We start from the raw sequence: 22,992 nt of genomic DNA on the forward strand, positions 1-22,992 counted from the left end.
TTTATTGTGCAAAAGATGAGAAAAAAAAAAAAATATATATATATATATATATATATATATATTGTATCGATGCTAAACTTTTTAAGGGTAGTGTAAACGTTATCAAAGCAAAAAGCATGAAATAAAGCCACAAAACTGTAATTTTGCTCTCATTAATGTGATCTTCTCACACTCATCTGTGAAAAAAAAAAAATGAAAAAAAAACACTCATCTGTGAAAAAAAATGTGTATATATATATATATATATATATATATATATATATATATATATATATATATTGTACCGATGCCAAACTTTTTACGGGTAGTGAAAACGTTATCAAAGCAAAAAGCATGAAATAAAGCCACAAAACTGTAATTCTGTAATTTTGTTCTTATTAATGTGCTATTCTCACACTCATCTGTGAATTTCTCTGTTCTGGAGCGAGTCAGACTCAATCACACACACACTGCATCTCTCCATCACGTGAGGTTTAAACTCTCCCTGTGCTCGATGCACTTTGTTTAAGTATCTCTGCTCATTTCTGCGGCTAATCTCTTCAGCACAGTTTTTTACGAGCTGTTAATATTGATTGGTGGGTAAGACGGCGCAGGATGCAATCACAATAACAGGTTTCATTAGTGTGTGTGTGTGTGTGTGTGTGTGTGACACACATTGATCAGTGTAATGCTGAGACGCACCTTGAAGAATAATGAGCACTTATTTTAATGACCATCACAATTATCAAGGTCACTGTACGTAGAGACAGAGACGGCTTTGCGTTTACAGTCTCGACTCATCCTCTTCTCTGGTTTTATTTCATGTGTTTTCTGAAGCGTGCGGCTCTCTGTCACTCATTCAGAGCGTCTTGTATCCCGTCGTCCGCTGCGTCTCAAACTCTCGCTCAGAAAGATGCATGCTTCAGAGAGCGTGTCTTTATTAGCACACGTATACCTCTTCTTGAGTCCTTCAATCTGAGCTCAACTATCTAAAAAATACAGCCTCTCACTCACTTGACATTAGACTGACGGCTCCTAAAGCATGGTGAACATTTACTGTGGTAAAAAAAATATATAAAAAAAAAAATCATAAATTAGAGTCTGAGATGTCTCAATATAAACTCCTGACTGCTCTCCACATTCATTTTACAAATTTATACTCTTGGATGAACTAAAAAAAATTGCAATAATTCCCAGTACACAAATCCAAGCAATTAAAACACATTGAAAAAAAAAAGGCTCTATGGCTCTTTCCATTAAGAACATCTGAGCACGCGCACAACTGAATGTTGATGCATGTGTGCAAAGATGAGTCTGATTCATTTACACCAGATGGACACACACACACACACACACACTATGTAAGAAAGGTAGACAAACACTCTGCATGCATATGTGACACACTGCAGTGCACTGCTGTTGTCAGTCGGACTTAAATTAGATATGAGTTTCTCTAATTGTTTGAATGTCATCTGGGCCGACTCCCAGCAAATCCCCATCCGTCTAACCCACATTCCCAGCGGCCCAGAGTAATTCCCGGCGACACACAGGGACAGGCCGCTGCTCTCCTGATCATAACACAATGTGTCAGCGCAGTCCGCTTCTTTAAAAGAATCAATTAAGTTTAAAAAGGTGTTCCAGAGCCTCTCCATATTACTATAACAGAGAGTGAGACACAGACTCCTCCAGAGACGAGAGACTGAGTGTGTCTACACTTGCACCGCAGCCTTAAAGAGACAGTACCCTAAAAATGCAATCGCTCACTCATACTCTTGTTGTTGCAAACCCATAAATCTAAAGGAAATGTTTATCAGAATGTTAAACAGAAACTTTTGGTGCTTTTTTTTTTGCCATTTTATAGTGTAAAAGTATCTTTTCACATTTATGCCCACTGTATATAAATTTGTGAAATTTTTACTGTAAAATTGAGTGAAGTTTACTGTACAAAAATACTGTAGCAATTTTACAAACTGAACTTATTTGATATACCAGATTACTAAAATCAGATTTTTACTTATACTGACAACCACATTAAACAGCTGACAAATAGAATCAAAATTCATCAAGTAGCATTTCTGTAAAACGAGGCGAATACTAATATATAGTGTAGAAGGTGCACGCACACTGCCTCACAAATTAAATAATAATAATAATAATAATAATAATAATAATAATAATAATACACCATTGTGGTAACATACAGTACATGACACTAAAGTAATGCAAAAAAATGCTGATTTAACTACATGAAATCTCAAATAAATCCAATAAGAAAAACAAGGAAGAAGTTTATTTTAAATAAATAAAAAAAAACATCAAATGTCAGAAGATTTCGGAATCATAAATTATTATTATTATTATAATTTATTTTATTACAGTAAGTTTTGAGACTTAATTTTCACTTCCAAACACATTTTTTCTTCTTCTTCAAATTAGGATGATTTCTATATGGAAAAGAGCAGTGTGAACATTCTGCTAAGCATCTTCTTTAGTCTTCCACAGAAGAAACGACATGAGGATGAGTAAAGGATATCAGAAGTTTTGTTTTTCACGAACAGTTTCTTTAACCTGTCATCTAGTTACAACCCATCTCTGGTTTCACCTTCCTGCTCGCGTGTGTGTGTGTGTGTGTGTGTGTGTGTGTGTGTGTCCAGAAGCGCTGCTCTGTTTCGCCGTGGGCTAGAGATGAACCCGAGGCTGTTGCCCTTGCCCTGTCAGAGCCCCTTTAGCGTGAGCGATCTCTTTTCAAAGGCCGGTCTGACGCGCCGCAGAGACGTGCGAGACTCAAACAGAGTGAAGTGGAAACTAATCGTCTGTTTCTCTCCCACCTCAACAGATGAGAGACGGAGCGCAGCAGCTGCTAGATTTCAATCAGGTGAGACATCGCAGGAAAAACTGCATCTCTTTGAAGAGCTCTAGAGAGCAATAAGTGCATAAAAGCTCGAATGTGTGTGCTTTAGTAAAGCTCAGCGGAGGTTTGACATGAAAGCCTGACAGGGAAAATATCCACCTGCATTAGCACTGTAACATTTATATCGCAGGGAACAACTTGATATCTAATACTTTTGAGTCTTCTGGTGATGTTAAATATATATCTTGACACATAAGTGAAACTATTACTTAATCATTTTCATTTGTATACACCAATATAATGATACTAAATAATGCATGTATTATTTATGCACATATTTTAATAATATGTTTATTATTATGTTTATTATAATATGTTTAATATGAACAGGTTTGCATGCTGGAAACGATTCACACTGTATGTTTTTTAACGCTAAACACTATTGAAGGATCTGTATTTCCACTCTCTTCACATATATTCATGGTGTTGCTTAATTTTATATAATTAGTTATAACTAATTATTTATGGACATATATTTCAAAGAAACTTAAAGAATGTATGAAAGTGCCACGTGGAGACTGATGTGAACCTTTCTGAATGAAGCAAACAAATCAGTGAATCAGTGTTTTGAATCAGTTCACTCAGAAGCCTGGTCCGAACCGATTCAAACTGAATTCAAATGAATCTAATAGCATTTTTAAAATTGTAGTTCAAATGCAAAACACTATTAATCTGTATTTTGCTCTTGTTCTTATAAATATACACAGTGTTGCTTAAATTTATATCGGCAGCATATTAAATAACAACTACAGTATGTTGTAAATATTCACTATGTCGTCCAGCACTAGTGCATGTCTCTGTCTATTTCAAGTATACAGCTACACATAAACCCAAGAGGAGGTCATAACTCTTGTTTATGTCGTTCAGTTTGCCCACACAACTCCACAATTCATTTTCGTGATCAATTACAAAGGCTTCAGGCTTCAGGAATCCATTCTCCGTGACACACAGCAGATCTCCGCACGCATCCGTTCTGCTCGACTCCACCGGGAATATCTACACTCATTTGTATACGTCTTTTCTTTTCTTTTCAGGGTGTTTGTTTGTTTGTTGGGATGTGAGATTCAGTTGCAGGTGCATCTCCTATTAAGTGGCTTTTTAAAAGCCAAAAGAAAGAGAAAATCAGACGAGCGTGATATGCATTTGTTCAAACAGAATCAGTTTTTTGACACCGCAGTTGTCTGGAGCGATTGTGGGGTGAATAAATAAATAAAATAAAAAACTGATGCTGTTTCGAAGGAAAGCGCTATATTCAACTTTATGGATATTCAAATAGCAGACGATTTCAGCGCATGTATATTTGGATTTTTCCGCACCCTTTCTCCCATAATGCAGTTTTTTTTTCAATCATTACACCGCTTTGAAGGGAGAGACGGCGGACTGAGCTCTTCTTTGCTCATGGACACGAAAATTTATTTCAATATATTTACCTCTATGAATATTTTTTGGTCTTTCAGTGGGAAATAATAAAGAGTAAAGTCGGCCTGCCCAATGGTGGGAGCTCCACAGACGCATTAGAAAGGGAAATTGCACTCAGCAGGATGAAAAATCATTGTGTTACCCCAGGTGAAAAATATTGTTGCTTTGCTTAAAAGTGCATGCAAGGCAAGCCGCGTTATTAGAATGTTTAAATATTAATTCTTCCAGCGGGTAGTAAAGATGATCGAGACACTGTGTCAACTACTTTATTTTTCTTGCAGGGGCCACAGGAACGCTCTCTTTCTCTCTCTTTCTCTCAGGTTTGCTCTCTCGGCAAACAAACAAACAACGGTTTCATTACAGCAGATTTGGGCCGTGCTTTAGACCTTAAGAGTAAAAGCTTCTGGGATCCGCAGATTTCATCAGTTTATGGCTGTTTGCGTGCAGATGAAAAGGAATAATTTAAAGACTCCGGTTTGTTGAGGTAGATTTAAGTGATGCTAAGAGCCAGGATGTTTCAGATCATATCATCACCGCTTCATCTTCTCTGTGTGTGTGTGTGTGTGTGTGTGTGTGTGTGTTCAAGAATCCTCGAGCCACATCTGAAGAGACGCTAAAGCAAATTACAATTGATCCCACATGTCAGTCCGTACAGGTAACAGTCAATAATCTGGGATCGCGAGCGCAGCGACAATCTGTGTCGAGTAATTAAAACGAACTGTCTCAGGGGTTCAGATGTGCCTCTCCAGGGCTCTTCACCCCTCGTCACTACAAAGGGAGCACTAACTGAGCAGGATTCTCAAACAAAGACGCCTTGTTTCTGAGGATCTCTTCTGGCTTTCAGGTAAAGTTGGTTGCGTTCCCTTCACCACAGAGCTTGAAAAGAGTCTCTCTCTCCTGTCAGGATTCAGCACCTGAGACGGATTCACTCGGTTCGCTCATGCGCTCCGCAGACGGAGTGTAAAGGCACTTTAAAAGCTCATCAGGCGAGGGCTGTACTTGTAGGAAATACCTTATTCATGACGGAGCAGCCGAGTCGAGGTAATGACTCAAATCAAGGTGGCCTCGCAAATGTTTAAATCTACAAGGACCGCGAGAGCATGAATAATGCAGAATCATTTGCATCTAAATGTTTTAAGTGTTCTTTATTCAAAAACTAAAATGCGGCTTCGATTAAACTTTGATGAGTGGAAGCTGAGACGCAGGAGCCCGGATCCCTCTTATTTGTGGAAATTATTTAGAGGAGCGATAAAAACAGGATGAGCGGGACTTCAATAAATAGTAATTAAGTGTGAGGTATTCGACACGGCCGGATACAGATAAAAACACAACAATGTGTGTGTGTTATCACTGTCATGATTTAGCCAGAAGCTTTTATCCACAGTGTGTTCAGAGTTACAGGACAAACTCGTGAAGGACGCTGATGAATATTAAAATCATCTTACCTGCTGTCGATTTGAAGAGGACAGATCCACGGCCGATCGATCCGCAGTGCCAGAGAGAGACAGAGAGAGAGAGAGAGAAAGAGAAAGAGGGTATTGATTAATTTGGTGTCTTGTGTTATCTATATCCTTTGTAAATGCTCACAGAGAGATCTCACAGCCAGATGACATTTAAGACGTGAAATAAACACTGACGGACAATAAAACTCTGATCCAGAGAGAGAAAAGTCTGTTTCTAAAACTCAACAAAAACTCAATACCATGACTCGAGTGCTACAGTAAGTGATGTTCGCACTAGTGATGAGTGAATGAGCACCAGTAATAATGATCTGGAAACAGCAATGAGCAAATGACATGCAAATAAAGGTGGTTTTACCTAAAGCAGTGTTTAGTTGTGGAGTGAGGGAGAGAGAGAGAGAGAGAGAGAGAGAGAGAGAGAGAGCGTCTCGCTGCAGGCTCTTTTGCTCGACTGACCCCTGGACACTCCACCATAATTATCACTGTCTGATTCTCATTCAATCTACATTTAACCCACATCTGAGGTCAACAGCATCTCCACCCTGAGACACAATTACAACACACACACACACACACACACACACACACACACACACTATAATCTGGGTTATTCTACGCAGCACATGTGATGTGATGATGTTTATAGTTTGCCACTGGGTTGTTATTGTTAACTACAATTAAACTAAAACTATAACAAAAACATTTAACTACTTGAAATAAAGTACAAAAAAATAAAATAAATAAATAAATAATATATAAAACAAATAAATAAATAAATAAATATAATTTCAGCTAGTTACCAGTGCAATATTTCTACTTTTAGTTTAGTTTGACTTGAATTACTACTAAACTAAATTAAATAGGCTACATGAAATTAAATTTAAATAAGATCAAATACATTTTAACATGTCAGCTAGTTGGCAAAGCAACATTTCTCCTTTAAGTTTAGTACCAAAACAAATAAAACTAAATAAACTAAAACAAAAAAAATCATATATATATATATATATATATATATATATATATATATATATATATATATATATATATATATATATATATATATATATATATATATATATAAACTAATTAAAAAGACAAAACTTTAACTAAAAACTTTAATAAAATTTACAAATTCAAAAAATGTACAAACGTCCATTGGTTTGCACTCATTCAGCAATTACACAACTATCAGAATTGCCACTCAACAAAAATAAGAGTTCAGTTCCTTAAAGTGTTTTTTTGTTTATTTGTTTTTTGCCTTTATCTTTACACACACTCGTGGATTTGCTCATCGTGATGCAAGGAGGAGACACATCAGTGTTTGAGAGACATGCATCTATTGATGCAACCAATGCGTGTCAAAAACAGACGAGAGGGAGGGGAAGACACTTCATTCTGGTCCATGAGAAAAACAAAGTGTTTCATTTGTACAACGTGTTACTGACGACTCGCAAGAGTACAGTAGAACACAGACCAGCCTACACACACACACACACACACACTTCACCATCCGCCCCCAGAGGTGCATGTTATCGCCCAGAGGTTTCCCTTTGATGCTGTAAGTTATGCTTCATATAAGCATCAAGGTTTTTAAGAGACTTAAAAATAGACACAAATGAGTCGCTAGTTGTCAGACTGTAACAGAGCTTTAACAAAAACCTGGATACATTGTAGAAATGCTTTTGCTTTTTATTGATTTTTCGTTTTTGTTTTATTGGAGTGAGTTGTACAAGAACATTTTAGTCATTTCACATGTATGTTACTTGCCATTTCTTTGTAATTCTTTGTGAAATTTCATAGCAATTTCTGAGAGAAGTTTCAAAAGTTTCTAAGTAAATCCTACACCAATTCTTTTCCAGTTGCCGGAGGTTAAATATCTGATCAAAGAAGTTTGAGTTAAAATTGAGATTTCAGACTTAAATCACACACATTTGAGCACAAACTGAGTCAGTTTTGAATCATTACAACAGATTATTCTGAAGAAAAACTTCTGAGGAGAACTCATACGCTGTTAATAATATCTGCAAAGATGTAAATAAAACAAAGATTACTGGAATACATTTGACAAGAAATGCAATTTTAGTCTTACACATTTGCACCTCGGATCTTTGATGAGAATTGTTTCATACTGAGATTTCTGACTTGGATCATGCAAATCTGAGCATCTGATATAACAGGAGACTTCTTTTGTCAAGAAAGCCACTTAACGTCTGAGATATTACAACAATTTCACGTGCAATGCTTGTTTTCTACAGGCCGTGGACTCTTGACAAACTTCCAAGCCTGGAAGAGTCCGGTCTCTCAGCGTGTGATGTGTTCGTTTCTAGAGAATAATCCACGATAAGGTCTTTGTGCTGTATGAAAGAGCAGAACGCAGCGACTGATGTCTATCTGAGAACAGACAGAGAGATAGACAGCAAACAATCCAACACAAAACACCACCCAAATCAGCCGGATCTGATCTCCAGCCATATCAGGATCCGACTCTTTGTGTGTTTCGATGCCGCGGATCAGAAGCGTTTCAGTCCTCAGATATCTGCTCTCGTTATCGCAGGTTTGGAGGTGTTCTGACAGAAAGCGAGCGAGCGAGTGGAGTGACCGCTGAAGGCGTGAGAAAGAGTGAGACACCGTCCGACAATGTTCTGGAAATGAGAAGACATGATGCTAACACATGTAATTAATTCAGCAGCTCCATATGTAACGGAGGCCAGCGAGTAGTGCTGTGCAGGTAAACCTCACTCCCCGATCTCAAGAGACGCACTAGCGACAGACGCTAGTGGCTGTAGCCATTTAGCCTCCTTGTTAGTGCGTCCGCCTCCCATGCCGGAAGACCCGGGTTCGAGCCCCGCTCGGAGCGAGTGTGAGGAGCGTCAGAGAGGACCCGGGTGAGAGGGGTTACATTGGTGCCGTGACCCGGATGGGAGTGAGGTTTAGGGGGGTGAGTGTAACGGAGGCCAGCGAGTAGTGCTGTGCAGGTAAACCTCACTCCCCGATCTCAAGAGACGCACTAGCGACAGACGCTAGTGGCTGTAGCCATTTAGCCTCCTTGTTAGTGCGTCCGCCTCCCATGCCGGAAGACCCGGGTTCGAGCCCCGCTCGGAGCGAGTGCGAGGAGCGTCAGAGAGGACCCGGGTGGGAGGGGTTACATTGGTGCCGTGACCCGGATGGGAGTGAGGTTTAGGGGGGTGAGTGTAACGGAGGCCAGCGAGTAGTGCTGTGCAGGTAAACCTCACTCCCCGATCTCAAGAGACGCACTAGCGACAGACGCTAGTGGCTGTAGCCATTTAGCCTCCTTGTTAGTGCGTCCGCCTCCCATGCCGGAAGACCCGGGTTCGAGCCCCGCTCGGAGCGAGTGTGAGGAGCGTCAGAGAGGACCCGGGTGAGAGGGGTTACACCTGCACAGCACTACTCGCTGGCCTCCGTTACACTCACCCCCCTAAACCTCACTCCCATCCGGGTCACGGCACCAATGTAACCCCTCTCACCCGGGTCCTCTCTGACGCTCCTCGCACTCGCTCCGAGCGGGGCTCGAACCCGGGTCTTCCGGCATGGGAGGCGGACGCACTAACAAGGAGGCTAAATGGCTACAGCCACTAGCGTCTGTCGCTAGTGCGTCTCTTGAGATCGGGGAGTGAGGTTTACCTGCACAGCACTACTCGCTGGCCTCCGTTACACTCACCCCCCTAAACCTCACTCCCATCCGGGTCACGGCACCAATGTAACCCCTCTCACCCGGGTCCTCTCTGACGCTCCTCGCACTCGCTCCGAGCGGGGCTCGAACCCGGGTCTTCCGGCATGGGAGGCGGACGCACTAACAAGGAGGCTAAATGGCTACAGCCACTAGCGTCTGTCGCTAGTGCGTCTCTTGAGATCGGGGAGTGAGGTTTACCTGCACAGCACTACTCGCTGGCCTCCGTTACACTCACCCCCCTAAACCTCACTCCCATCCGGGTCACGGCACCAATGTAACCCCTCTCACCCGGGTCCTCTCTGACGCTCCTCACACTCGCTCCGAGCGGGGCTCGAACCCGGGTCTTCCGGCATGGGAGGCGGACGCACTAACAAGGAGGCTAAATGGCTACAGCCACTAGCGTCTGTCGCTAGTGCGTCTCTTGAGATCGGGGAGTGAGGTTTACCTGCACAGCACTACTCGCTGGCCTCCGTTACACAGGTAAACCTCACTCCCCGATCTCAAGAGACGCACTAGCGACAGACGCTAGTGGCTGTAGCCATTTAGCCTCCTTGTTAGTGTGTCCGCCTCCCATGCCGGAAGACCCGGGTTCGAGCCCCGCTCGGAGCGAGTGCGAGGAGCGTCAGAGAGGACCCGGGTGAGAGGGGTTACACATACATATACATGCATGCGTGTGCGTAAACGTGATCTGGTCGAGCAGGCATCCGTTCTGCGGGCGAGGGGCGGATAATCGGGCGTTCCTCGCACACATCTGCCAAACATTGATAGCAGATGTCAGTCAGTGAACGAGCAAGAGAACGCAGAATTAAAAATGCAAGCATCACCAACTTCTGCTTGTTTACTTGCTGGAAAATGAACTAGTAGAGTAGAATAGTGCTCGACAAATGCCAGCAAACCAGGCCGAGTAATTGCATGCCTCCCTCTTTACCACCTGCTCTTCTTCTTCAGGTTTTAGGATCCTGCTTTCTCCTGCTCTGTTTTAATTCGACAGCACAAAAGCAGCACCGCAGCGAACGTTGCATTTCTGTCGGTTTGCATCAGTTTTCGCTTGCATAATTCATTTAAATTAGAGCAGAAGCTTGGCTGAGTAATAAAACCGAGTTGGGCTGCGCGACGGTGTAAATGAAATGTGAATATTTTACTGATGAAAATGCAGAAATGCTCTTACTCCACTTTCCTGCGTTATGAATGGATGGCTTGATGAGCGAGCAATGCTTTATTGTCTTTACTCGACGCACTAAAAGGCTCCGGCGTATAGAGATCGTTCTCACGGCCGATGCATCAAACATCTCTTCTGCAGACGGTCAGACTGGACAGAACGAGCCGCTCACGTCTGCAATAAAACACCCAGATCAAGAAAAACAGCCACCCTGGACCTGTCGAATAATGGGAAATAAGACAGGGCTCTGTTAAAACTCATCTGCCCTGAAGATGTAATAAAATTGACATATTGATTCCTTTGAATTTACGAATGCCTGTTTCATAAACTCCATTTCCAAAGCTTAGAGCTCCGTCATTTTCCCCCCAAATGGATCAATTATGTGCCCACGTAATCCAGTTACCTGTGAAATCCACCAAAACTCGCCCGTACCCGCCTCCCTCTCTCTCTACAGACACACACTTCATGCCGTGTGTGTGTGTGTTTGTGTGTGTGTGTGTGTGTGTGTGTGTATCACACACTGAGCAGGAGCTCATGCAGGATTAGGATGAATTATGTTCACCTACATCTACTGTGTTTGAAAAATGCCCAGAAAATGAACTCAACACTAGTTGTTTTACAGCGTCGCATCCTCAGTGCGATTCTACTCTTTGCTTTGGCTCTGTAGTGTGTGTTTGAATCTGGGCATCTGGAAAACAAATTAAAATTAAAATCCTACAATTCAGAAAGTTCTACACAGACTCTTGCCAGGAAATCTGTTGAACACACATGATAAAGCATCATAACGCATAATTTTGGTTTGAATGCTTCTTCTGCTCACCAAGAATGTATATATATATATATGATCAAAATTACAGTAAAATTTTGAAATATTATTCTAATGTAAATCATCTGTTTTCTGAGTGAATCTGTGTTAAAGTGTAATGTATTTATGTGATGCTCCGCTGTATTTTCAGCATCATTCCTCCAGTCTTCAGTGTCACATGATCTTCAGAAATCAGAATAATATGATGATTTACTGCTCAAGAAACATTTCTGATTATTATCAGTGTTGAACACAGTTGTGCTGCACAATATTTTTGTGGAAACTGTGATACATTTGATTTTTCAGGATTCACAGATGAACAGAAAGTTCAAAAGAACAACATTTATTTGACATTGGGAATGTTTTTTTATTTATTTTTTTTTTTTTTTACTGTCACTTTTGATCAATTAAATACAACTTTGCTGAAAAAAAGCTCATATTTTCTATTATCAAGGCAAAAACTAAGAATTAACGAAAAAAAAAAAATGCAAGAACTTATGCATGTGCGAACATGAGAAATTGGTATCACATGTAATTGGCATGTTATGGAATTAACTATGGCAATATATTAACAATGCAATCTATAAGTTTTCATCGGCAGCCATAATAATAACACCTAGTAAACATAAAAAACAAATATATATATATATATATATATATATATATATATATATATATATATATATATATATATATATATATATATATAATACATATATTTAGAATCTGTGCCGTATTAAACAAAAATAAATAAATAAATAAATAATAAAATAAATATTTCAGGTAATCTTTCACATGCAGAACACAAGGCTCCTATGCTACAGCAAATCAACTCATGACTTAAGAGAAAGACATTCATTTAGCTCGGTTACACAAAACCCATGCGTGTGTGTGTGTGTTTGTGTGAGTGCGTGTGTGTGTGTGTGTGTGTGTGTGTGTGTCAGCTGCAGTATGTTGGGCTCGTAAAGGGTCACTACGCTCTGGAATACCTGTCAGATCACACACAACCCAAGCAGTCGAGTGACTCCAAGAGGAATAGGATGAAATCCTTATAAAGGGAAATTCAGGGAAGCATGTGTGTGTGTGTGTGTGTGTGTGTGTGTGCTGTGTTTGGGGTCTTTGGAGATAAGGAGCAGTGTGTGGGCTACATTTGACATGCTGAACAGAAGCAGCACCTTGACTCTCAGAACACAGCAAACACACAGCACTACAAACACACCCTGACACCCCAAGAGAAGCGCAGACAATTCGTCACACGGCTGCAAATGTGAGCGCTTCTGTGGCCAAGAAACACGGAGTAATCTGAGCAGTGTGTGTGTGTGTGTGTGTGTGTGACTGTCTGAGCAAGAAATGAAAGAATAAAAAGTGTGTCAGTGTGTGTTTTCTTTCTGCTCACACATTTTGTATAACCAATGCATAACAAAATACGTATCTATCTTTCATAAACGTACAAGCCTTAAATACAGTGATTTACAGCGACTCCAAAAGTATTCAGTCTCTTCATGTCATTGTATTAGATGCACTTAAAACAAAAAGATAATTACTGAAGTATACTTTACAAGAAAATAGCCTTTCTACTTCAACATTCACATTTATCTGAATGTGTTATAATTAATTGTCAAATTTATAACCACATTTAGAGTTAAGTACACTGTAAAACAAATTTAGGAAGATTATTTGAGTAAGTTTTACAAGAAAATACTACTTCAGATTTTATGCTTTAAAAATTTTACATTTAATTCTATGTTAATTGCCATTTTCTTTCAAGTTCTGAGTGAAAATGGTTTCAAAATAAAACCTACAGCACATTTTGTTTTTTCAGTGTAGAAAAGCAAGCATCATTTACTGTAAAGAACGTCATGAAAACATCAGTTTTTTTAAGAATGCACGACACATTTTGATGTTTTGTGATCTAATACAATGACATTTGGACATATTAAGTGTCTGAATACTTTCAGCTCGACAAGATCAGACTCAGCAGCTCAAGTAAGAACTGGACGAAGCTCTCGGAGAAGAGATATGAATCTCTCTGTAATCAGTATTTCCATCTGACGAGATCTTGAGTAATTAGAGGCGAGAGAAAGTCTATCTGTGTGTCCGTCTGCTCCCAGACCGGCCAGAATCCACCGCTGCCGGATCTAGATGTCTTAGAAAGCGCGGTGGCTTTATTACGGCCTCCTCGCTGAAGACGGCAGATAAACATGGTCTTGATTGTGTGTTTGAAGCCATCAGCCGCCGTAACTGTGCAGCTCTCTGCCTTAAAACACTTCAAATATTTAGCAAACACATTCACAGTGCATGCTGGGAAAGGCGCGGATGAGTCTCGTCTGAGCCGCCGTTATAAATCACCTCATCAGAGAATGAAATTAACACCGATTCTTGCAGGCAATTTCTCAATTTCCAATGCTAATTATGCTTTTCTCTTTACTTTTAAATTCCGTACCACCTGTTTGGGGAAAGACATCTTAGTCGGCAGAGATGGATTTAATCACAATTTTAATTAACCGCCGTGTACACGAGAAAAAGCGGCAATTATATTGCAGATGAATGATGATTTTTCCACATTAAATTGTTTTGTTTCTTGGTTATGTTGATTGCATAAATACCGTCAGAGAACAGTTTTTATGTACTGTAATTTACTAATTGTTTTGCATTGCAAAAAATAAAAAAAATAAATCTTAGACTGACTGACTGACTTTAATGTAAATTGTTTAATTGGGTTAACTCCGTGTGTGCCAGACCTTCTGTCTGAAAACACCACCAGCTCTGCAGGAGATCCTGACAGTGTTTTTATTAATGTCCCTGTCTGAGAAACACAGACACGCTCTGCATCTGAGGTTAGTGTTAAACTGGTTAATGTTCAGGTGAGCTGAAACACACTGCTCTCGGTCTGTGCACGTGAGAGATTAATAAAAGTGTAATAAAGCCACACACAAAAGCGTTTCTCTCTCCTCTTTACTCCTCTTGGAGGATTTGAAGCATTTTCTCGATGAACTTGCCGAGTATTTGGGCTTTGTAGTGTGCCAGAGACAGAACTGGAGCAGATATTCACTAAAACTTTCAACACTTCAGGACTTATCTGTGCTCTCTAAAGCTGCACAATATTCCAGAAAATAATTGTGCAATATTTCCATGTCAAACACAAACCTTTTCATCCTTTATTGGGCCAAAGCGACCTAACAGAAGCTCTCTGCTGCAATGCCTTTCTCAAAGGTAAGCGCTATTACAGTGTGTGTGTGTGTGTGTGTGTGTGTGTGTGTGTGTGCGTGTGTGTGTGTGTGTGTGTGAAACTGATGCAGCTTTTGATCTGAAATAGTATTGTGTCTGCAGAAAAATGTTTTGTCAAGACTTATGAAATAGAAAATATTCACACACACACACACACACACACGTTTGTTTTAGTGTAAAGTGTGTTCATCCCATAGGTGTAATGGTTTTTATTCTGTAGAAACTGTATATTCTATCTCCCTTCACCAACCCTACACCTAACCCTAACCCTCACAGGAAACTTTGTGCATTTTTACTTTCTCAAAAAAACTCATTCTGTATGATTTATAAGTGTTTAGAAAAATGGGGACATGGGTTATGTCCTCATAAGTCACCCTCTCCTTTTAATACCTGTGTCATACCCATGTCATTATACAGAGTTGTGTCCTGATATGTCACACACACACACACACACACACACACACACACACATTAAAAGTATGGCTACCCATTGAAGCCTATATCTGTTCTGTCTTTTTATTTTACAAAGTTTTTACAAATTAAAATCCAAAAATTCCATAAATTCCATAAATAATAATAAATCGACTTGCCACTGCACATTTCCCACTGAAAGAAAGAAAGAAAGAAAGAAAGAAAGAAAGAAAGAAAGAAAGAAAGAAAGAAAGAAAGAAAGAAAGAAAGAAAGAAAGAAAGTCTCTGCTGTAAAAAAAAGTTTGGGGTCTGTACAATGTTTTTCTGTTTTTTAAAGAAGTCTCTTCTGTTCATCAAGGCTGCATTCATTTGATAAGAAATACAGTCATATTGTGAAATATTATTTTTAATTTAAAATACCTGTTTTCTGTGTGAATCTGTGTTAAAGTGTAATTTATTTCTGTGATGCACAGCTGTATTTTCAGCATCATTCCTCCAGTCTTCAGTGTCACATGATCTTTTTTTTTTTTTTTTTTTTGTGGAAACTGTGATACATTTCATTTTTCAGGATTCACAGATGAACAGAAAGTTCAAAAGAACAGCAGAAATCTTCTGCAACATAAACGTCTTCACTGTCACTTTTGATCAATTTCACGTTAAATCAAAATGAATAAAATAAAAATGATTTGGTAATTCTCACTGGTCCATATCCAGGTCAGGTTTGTAACCCTCATACAGTCAAACACACACAACTGAATTCTGATGAACTCTGATGACGGTCAGTGAAGTGTGTGAAATACAAGGAAACCTCGAAACAACAAACTGTGCTTGTTCTTGAATTTACAGCCATAGCTCAGCGACCTGACGTGTGTGCAGCTCTCACACCTCTGAACACACACGCTGACCCCAAACACACACACACACACGCACACACACACTCTCTCTGCTGTCAGCTTCTCGTAGCTTGACTGAGTTGATTTGATGCAAATACCTCCAGGGCCGAGTCCTGCGACTGATGAACACTTACGTCAAGTCGATTTGGCACCGTCGGGAAAAGGTAACCTCTGCGTCGGACAGGGAACACACACACACACACACACACACACACACACAAGGTTAAAAAGACTGTGTGTATGTGTGTTTGTGCTAATTGCAAACGAGACTGTCTGCTATTGTAACAGAACTGCCCACTCCTCTCAGAAAAGGCAGAGATGAATATTTCATGACTTTAATTACTGAGAGAAACGCTTTCACCGGCCGTCCCTTCACTAATTATGAGCACTGATAACGTTTGTGAAGTGTGACTGCTCCGAGCAGAGCTAAAGACAACAACTTACAAACCATCAAATCTCAGCGTCAGCGAGCGTCTCATTCACACAGGAAAGAGAAAGCACCAATAAAACTCCTAATAAAAGACGGTCCTCCTGTCACAAAGCGTTCTCACATTTTCCCAAACCACAAAGTCCACAAAAGCAAGAGATCTTAACATGAACTCGTCAAATAGCAAATGAACTGTTAGCCATATTCATCTTATAGCTGTACGCTCTTACTGCACGACAGATATTGACCAGAGGACGATCTCCTTAACTTCTGTGATGCACACACACACACACACACACACGCACACACACACACACACACACACGCACACACACACACACACACACACACACACAGGCGCAGGGGCTCGTCCTGTGGAAAGGCCGAGGACACGCTGTCCGTATGATTAGCCCAGCTCTACCTGAAGAGGTGTTTGTTTGACGTGTGTGTGTGACGTGTGTGTTTGACGTGTGTGTGTGACAGCGGCGAGACATGGCTCTGACGGCCGCTGAAGAACGAGGCTTTATCTGCAGTCAGAGTCCATTAACCACAACACACACACACAGCCTTCTGGACGAGGGAAACCAGTGTGTGTGTGTGTGTCTCCTTGGCACACTTTTACCTAAGGTTAAAGCAACAACCCAGCACAGCAATTTCAACAATTTCCTGAGCCGAGCTGATGGTGAGATGATTAAAACACTAAATACAGAACCGACGTCAGAATCTCACACATCAAACATCTCACACACACGGACTTCTGCTTTTCTGAAGACTCAGAAACACATGAGGGCTGATATGATGGTTTAATCATCTTCATCTCCCCTGTAGAAGTGTGTGTGTGTGTGTGTGTGTGTGTGTGTGTTGGGTTCCTGATGTCACGATCTGATATCTACACATCTCTTATTGATTGCTTGACCTTGCCAGAAGAAAACTGACAATCATCAAAGAGAGAACAGCTTCTCTCTCTCTCTCTCTCTCTCTCTGTGATGTCTTTATTGTCTTTTTTAAAAGAAAGAGTTTATATTAGGAATATATAGTATATTTAATGATATTAACTATCTAAGATATCTGTCTGTCTGTCTATACTACAAACAAATAAATATATAACAAACAAACAAAGTATTTAATTAATTAATTGTATATGTTTGTATTATTTTAATTGTCATGTACTATTATTTTGTTTGTATGATTGCAAATAAATAATGTACAACATATCATATTCATGTTTTCTCGTATAGAGTGCATGTATCTATGTATTTATGACGATGTCTTTAAATATCTCAGACATCAGACTTTCGAAAACATCTTTAGATTAAACATGGAGCTCTTCCTGCTAATTTACACACGGTGTCCAGATGACGACACGCGTGTTTCACACCAGCACTTCTCGTGCGAATGAGCATGTTGACACCTGAGATGTTGTTGTCGTTGTTTTGTTTCTTCATGCAGAATCTTGCACACATTATTATGATGCACAAACAGAGGCAATGGGAAATGAATCGTGTCTGAGATCTGAAATGAGCCGTGATATTTCTCTGGTCTGATGCATGAGGAGCGCCTCGGTGTACGAGAGAACCGGAAGCGCACGCAATCACACGGCCGACCGGACCAATGCTTTAATACATACGGACAGCCTGCGGGCTTCATATGACGTTTGTGTGCTTGGGTACAGTGTTGTCCCAGGTCCAAAACTAACACCCACTTGATAATTGCAAATAAAACTTGCTTTGGTGAGTAAATTAAACACCAATTAGTTGCTAGTGGCTTGTAAGTTTATTAGAAACTGTAAACTGCAGATGCAATACTCTGATCCTGATGTGAGCGATTCAAGACAAAGACATCTACAGCTTCATTTAAATTCAAGTTTTAGTTTTCTCCTAAATTTGTGGCATGATGTGCAATCTTCCTCATATTAGAGCAGCAAAACTAAATAATAAGCGCATGACTATGACGTCACGTCACTTCGACACACACTGGACAATACACAAACACTTCATGATCAGAAGAAACTTCATCCAGCAGCAGATCTGAGCTTTCCTGCTCTCAGAAAAGTGTGTTATAGAGGCCAAACGTGACGAGGAACACGGGTTATACGCCTAAAGAGCGAATCTAAACAGATCGACTACCCAACAACTTCAGAATGAGTATCTGACTACAATGAAAGAAACATCACCAATGACATCTGTTTAATATCCTTTAGACAACAAAGAGATACAATAGATAGAAATCGTATGTTTTTCTCCCGAGGAAAGGCCTCGATGATGTCTCAAGATTTGCCAAGACATTGCTCTCGATAAAAACATTTCTAAACAAATTCTCAAAAAAACAAGAGATCCGATCCACTATCAACAATCGTTTTACAGCTGTATCCTCTTTTCTTTTCAGGGATAAATCCAACTTTACTGTCCATTTAGAAGACAACGATTAGAGAAACGCCCATTCTGAATCAGTCCTGTTACAGCTGTAAAAGCATCTAAAACCACATAAAAATAACAAAATATAAAAACAAATACAAAAAAAAAACGAGATCTAAAACTAAATGTAATTATAAATGTAATTTGCATATATCAATAACATATCATTTAATTATAATTAATAACATCTCTTATGTTTATTTTTATAATTGTGTTATTTATTATCAGCCATTTATTAAAGAAATGTCCCATGCTCAATAAATGCACCGCGTGCGTGAACCTAGCTGTCGAAACAAACCACACATGCCTTGACAAATGCACTTACAGTCTGATTTGTGCACGCTCGCTAAGCTACTGATCTTGCCGAAAACGATATTCCTCAAATAAAAAAAAAAAGGTAAATACAAATGCATTAAATTATCTAAACACACACACACACCTGTTCCAAACTATTCTTACGTCTCAAAGCAGCTGTGTCTCAAACAGATGATCTTCTCTTGAGTGTGAAAGTGTGCAGCCATGAATAGAGCAAACACACCGCTGCGTAACACTATCTCTGTGTGTGTGTGTGTGTGTGTGTGTGTGTGTGTGTGTGTGTGTGTGTGTGGGTCTATATAAGGGTCGTAACCAGGGGAGGCCCAACAAACATTCACAAACACCTCAGTTATTTTGCTCTCGACACCCACCCTCTTCTGCCTTTATTCTCTGTTTTTTTCTCTTCTGTCGCTCTTCTCCCTTTTCATGCGCCTTTCTGAAGCTGAATGCAAATGCATGAGAGAGAGAGAGAGAGAGAGAGAGAGAGAGAGAGAGAGAGAGGGCTGGGTTGTGATTAAGGAGAAAGGGCCGTGTTCTTTGTTCGGCCCTCGGGGGATGTTTACCGGTGGAGACGCGGTGGATGTGATATGAAAGGCAGTCGGGTCAGCGCTGATGTGAGTGAAAGTGAAGTCACACCTAAGGCATTTCCACAGAGCTCCCCTCGCTCCGACAGGCCAAAATATCTTCAGAGACGCGATCGCAGAAGAAACACAACCATAAAATACTACTGAAATCCTGCATTTGTCACCTCAAGGAGCTGGAAAGACCCTTAAAAATGACTTTGAAAGACATATCTTAGTGTAGTCGCATTAAACAATTACTCTGACGGAGCATTTAGATTCATTCGGAGGACTTCTCACATTCTCTTGTGAAAGAATAAGTTTCCACAAGAGTTCTGTTGAAAGGATTTATAATGTGTTAAATGGAGCAGAGAGATCGTATTGGTGGAATACAGCATTATCCAATTAGATCAAATATTCATTGAACAAACACAGGGGGCGGAGCATGTGTGTGATTGACAGGTGCTTCAGCTGTGTGGAAATCTGCAGGCGCATATTAGTGATGCATTTTTAAGGGGAAAAAAAGAAGAGCTAAAAAAAACTGGCAAAAAAAAATGCATTCGTGTTTTACTAATAGTTATTAAAATTATTTCAATATATTATTTCTATGTGTTAATCGATTTACTGATTAAATATTGTGAACTGTTTTAAAAACAACTCTTTGTGTGTTGTACAGAATGTTTGGCAGGAGATTCTTCCATGCATGCACACACTGGATCGACGAGACCAGTTCAGTGCTGAAATAATCCTGAAATGATAGAGACAGACTAATGCACTGCTACTATCTAAAAATAATTCAAAGCAAAAACGGGTGGTTTTTACCCGGACGACTCTTCAATGACTGTGAGTCTCTCACACAACATATAAAGAGCATAGATAATATAATCAAGCACAAATCACACACACAAGAGTCCAAAAACGAGCTCAGAAATGCCGTGTGAACTAGAAGGAGATCAGAGAATGTGAAGGAGATGAAGAGCAACGCCATCCTCCTCTTCCTCTAAACTCTCTCTCAGCTCGTCACAGTGGAGTCTGAGAAACTAAAGGTGCGCGCTCACGCTCGGTTCACCTGAAGCACATGTGAATGACACGCATTAGAGCTGACAATCAGCTGTGAGCGGCTCCCAAACACAGGAGGCAGAGGAGGGGCCGTGCGGCATAATGGGGGCGCAGAAACAGTTTAGACGGGGCGGAATCTGCCATTGTTGGGGATGAAAGAGCCTGAGCGAAAGAATCATCCCCCTCCTAATTCAGCAACGACGGCTCAGCTGCCATAATCAAACACAGAGGCTTCTCCTCGCCACGCAGGAGCTTTTCCAAACCTGAAATGATGTAATCAATCTGGCTGAATGCACCACGAGGAGCACGTCTTTGTGCTGCAGGAAACATGTGAAAATATGCATCTTCGGACACACCACGACCGTCAACTGCTCCGGAGGAAAAGGGCTCCTCCTGTGATTTCAGAGCACTGAATTTGTGAAAGATTCCCGTGCATGCACGACAATCAGTAAAGACTTTCCGCATGACCTCTGACATCATGAAATCTGCTCCTCACACAGTACACAAAATAAACCGTCACAAGCAGACTGACTGCACTGAGCATTCACAGATAGAGTCGCAGCTGGACTGAAATTAACACGAGGAGAACGAGCTCTAGACGACAGCATCCAGCGACTAAACTCTTCACACATCAGATTTGTACGCTACGGTGAGGGCTTTAGCTCAGCAGAGATCTGAAGCAAGATGTTTGCAATTAATCCGACTGAACTAAAACTTTCCTTTCCCACAGAAAATACAGCACGCTCAAACACACAGCAACATGCAAAACCAGACACCAATCTGAATGATAAAACACTACATAATGCAAAATATGCACTGCTTGATTATTTAAGCAAGATGCAAACATTTCTAGAGAGTGCATGCAAATATAAACGCTCATATTAATTTTGGAAGCATGTACCTGTGCTAAATGTCTTAGCACACCTGAGTTCACCTGGACACGCTGAATCCAGCAGGTGTGTGAGAAACACACACTACACCCTTCATATTTCTCTGAGCTCAAATCCACAGTCTTCCAGCATCACTGAATATTTCATCTGTGTCCTCATTTTAAAACGACCGTCACTTCATATCAAGTTTCATGTCAAATTTATTTTTCCAGTGGTGCATTTTTATTTCTACATCAACTGTTCATTTAGTATGATCATGCATCCGCGTTCACGAGCTCCGCAAATAATAAACACCAAACTGGACATTGCATATGAATACTTCAGTACTGTTATTTTTATGCAAATCACTCACATGTTGTGTTAAAAACACAAACTTATATGCATGGACTGTAAGATGGTAGCTATTTCATAAAATTTATGAAATGCATTATTAGGCATACGCAAAAATAGGCTATGCATTTAAAAATTGGTAGGACAGAATTGCGCTTTTTTAAACTACAGTAGCATACTTGAAGACACACTCGTGAGGGCGAAAAGACTCGTACTCGTATTGATTTTTAGCGGATCAATATGAAACATTTCATAAAGGAGAGATGGAGATGGATCTGAACTGCTGAAGAATTAAAAACTAACGTGCAGCGCGGCTTTCGAGCCTACAAACCCAACACTCGCACAATTTCAAATGCAACCTTCACTATCGGCTAGTGTGTTTATTTTATGTAAAACAATATAGTGTTAATGCATGTGCAAAACGCCCAAAGAGCTACTGTACCCTCAAAATACAACACACTGATCTGAAACATCCCTGAAAGCAGCACAAGTTTTTAAGATAAACTCATCTCTTCTTCACAGTCAGCATGCGTCCTGCATTAATGTGTAACTGTGTTTGTGTGTCACTGACTGCGACTAACGGAGCTCCACACAAAAACACATCGAGCACGAGCACCTCTTATTCATGCATCTGAGAATGAATGAAAATAATGTACTGGGACTGTCCAATCGGTGTCTCTGAGCGGTCAGCAGCGTCTTAAACAAACGAATCCACGGGAAACTAACGTGTTCACAGCGCTCCTGAGAATTACGCACAAACTTTCATTTCCAAACTTGCGCGAAAATACAGAGAGGAAAAGGCTCCGTTACATGGCCTTTATTTACATCACGGCTGTTCAGTCCGATTTCTACTTGTGCTCTTCTAAACGTGCCCCCATCTGGACTCTGATCTGTCCGGTCTCCTCTCTCTGCGTCCCGCGTCACGCGTTCGTTTACGCACCGCGCCAGAACACTTTCCCAAGCCGCTCTTACCGTTTTTCCTCCGCGGGTTGGCTTGTTTTCGCCTCTTACACCGGGGGCCATCCGCCATGATCAGCT

The 22,992-nt window shown here is 40.5% G+C and overlaps 1 protein-coding gene across 3 annotated transcripts in view; it reads right to left on the reverse strand.

Moving 5' to 3' along the window:
- LOC113095190 (zinc finger E-box-binding homeobox 2-like) overlaps positions 1–22,992 on the reverse strand; it is a 66,012-nt gene that overhangs the window by 41,143 nt on the left and 1,877 nt on the right. For all 3 annotated transcript variants that reach the window (XM_026260827.1, XM_026260828.1, XM_026260826.1), the window contains exon 2: positions 22,927–22,992. This exon is cut by the window's right edge and continues 83 nt beyond it. In XM_026260827.1, the coding sequence (XP_026116612.1) occupies positions 22,927–22,992 (66 nt within the window). The remainder of the gene's footprint in view (positions 1–22,926) is intronic.

This window comes from Carassius auratus, unplaced genomic scaffold (assembly GCF_003368295.1).
Source record: "Carassius auratus strain Wakin unplaced genomic scaffold, ASM336829v1 scaf_tig00215632, whole genome shotgun sequence".
In the NCBI taxonomy this organism is placed as follows: Eukaryota; Metazoa; Chordata; class Actinopteri; order Cypriniformes; family Cyprinidae; genus Carassius; species Carassius auratus.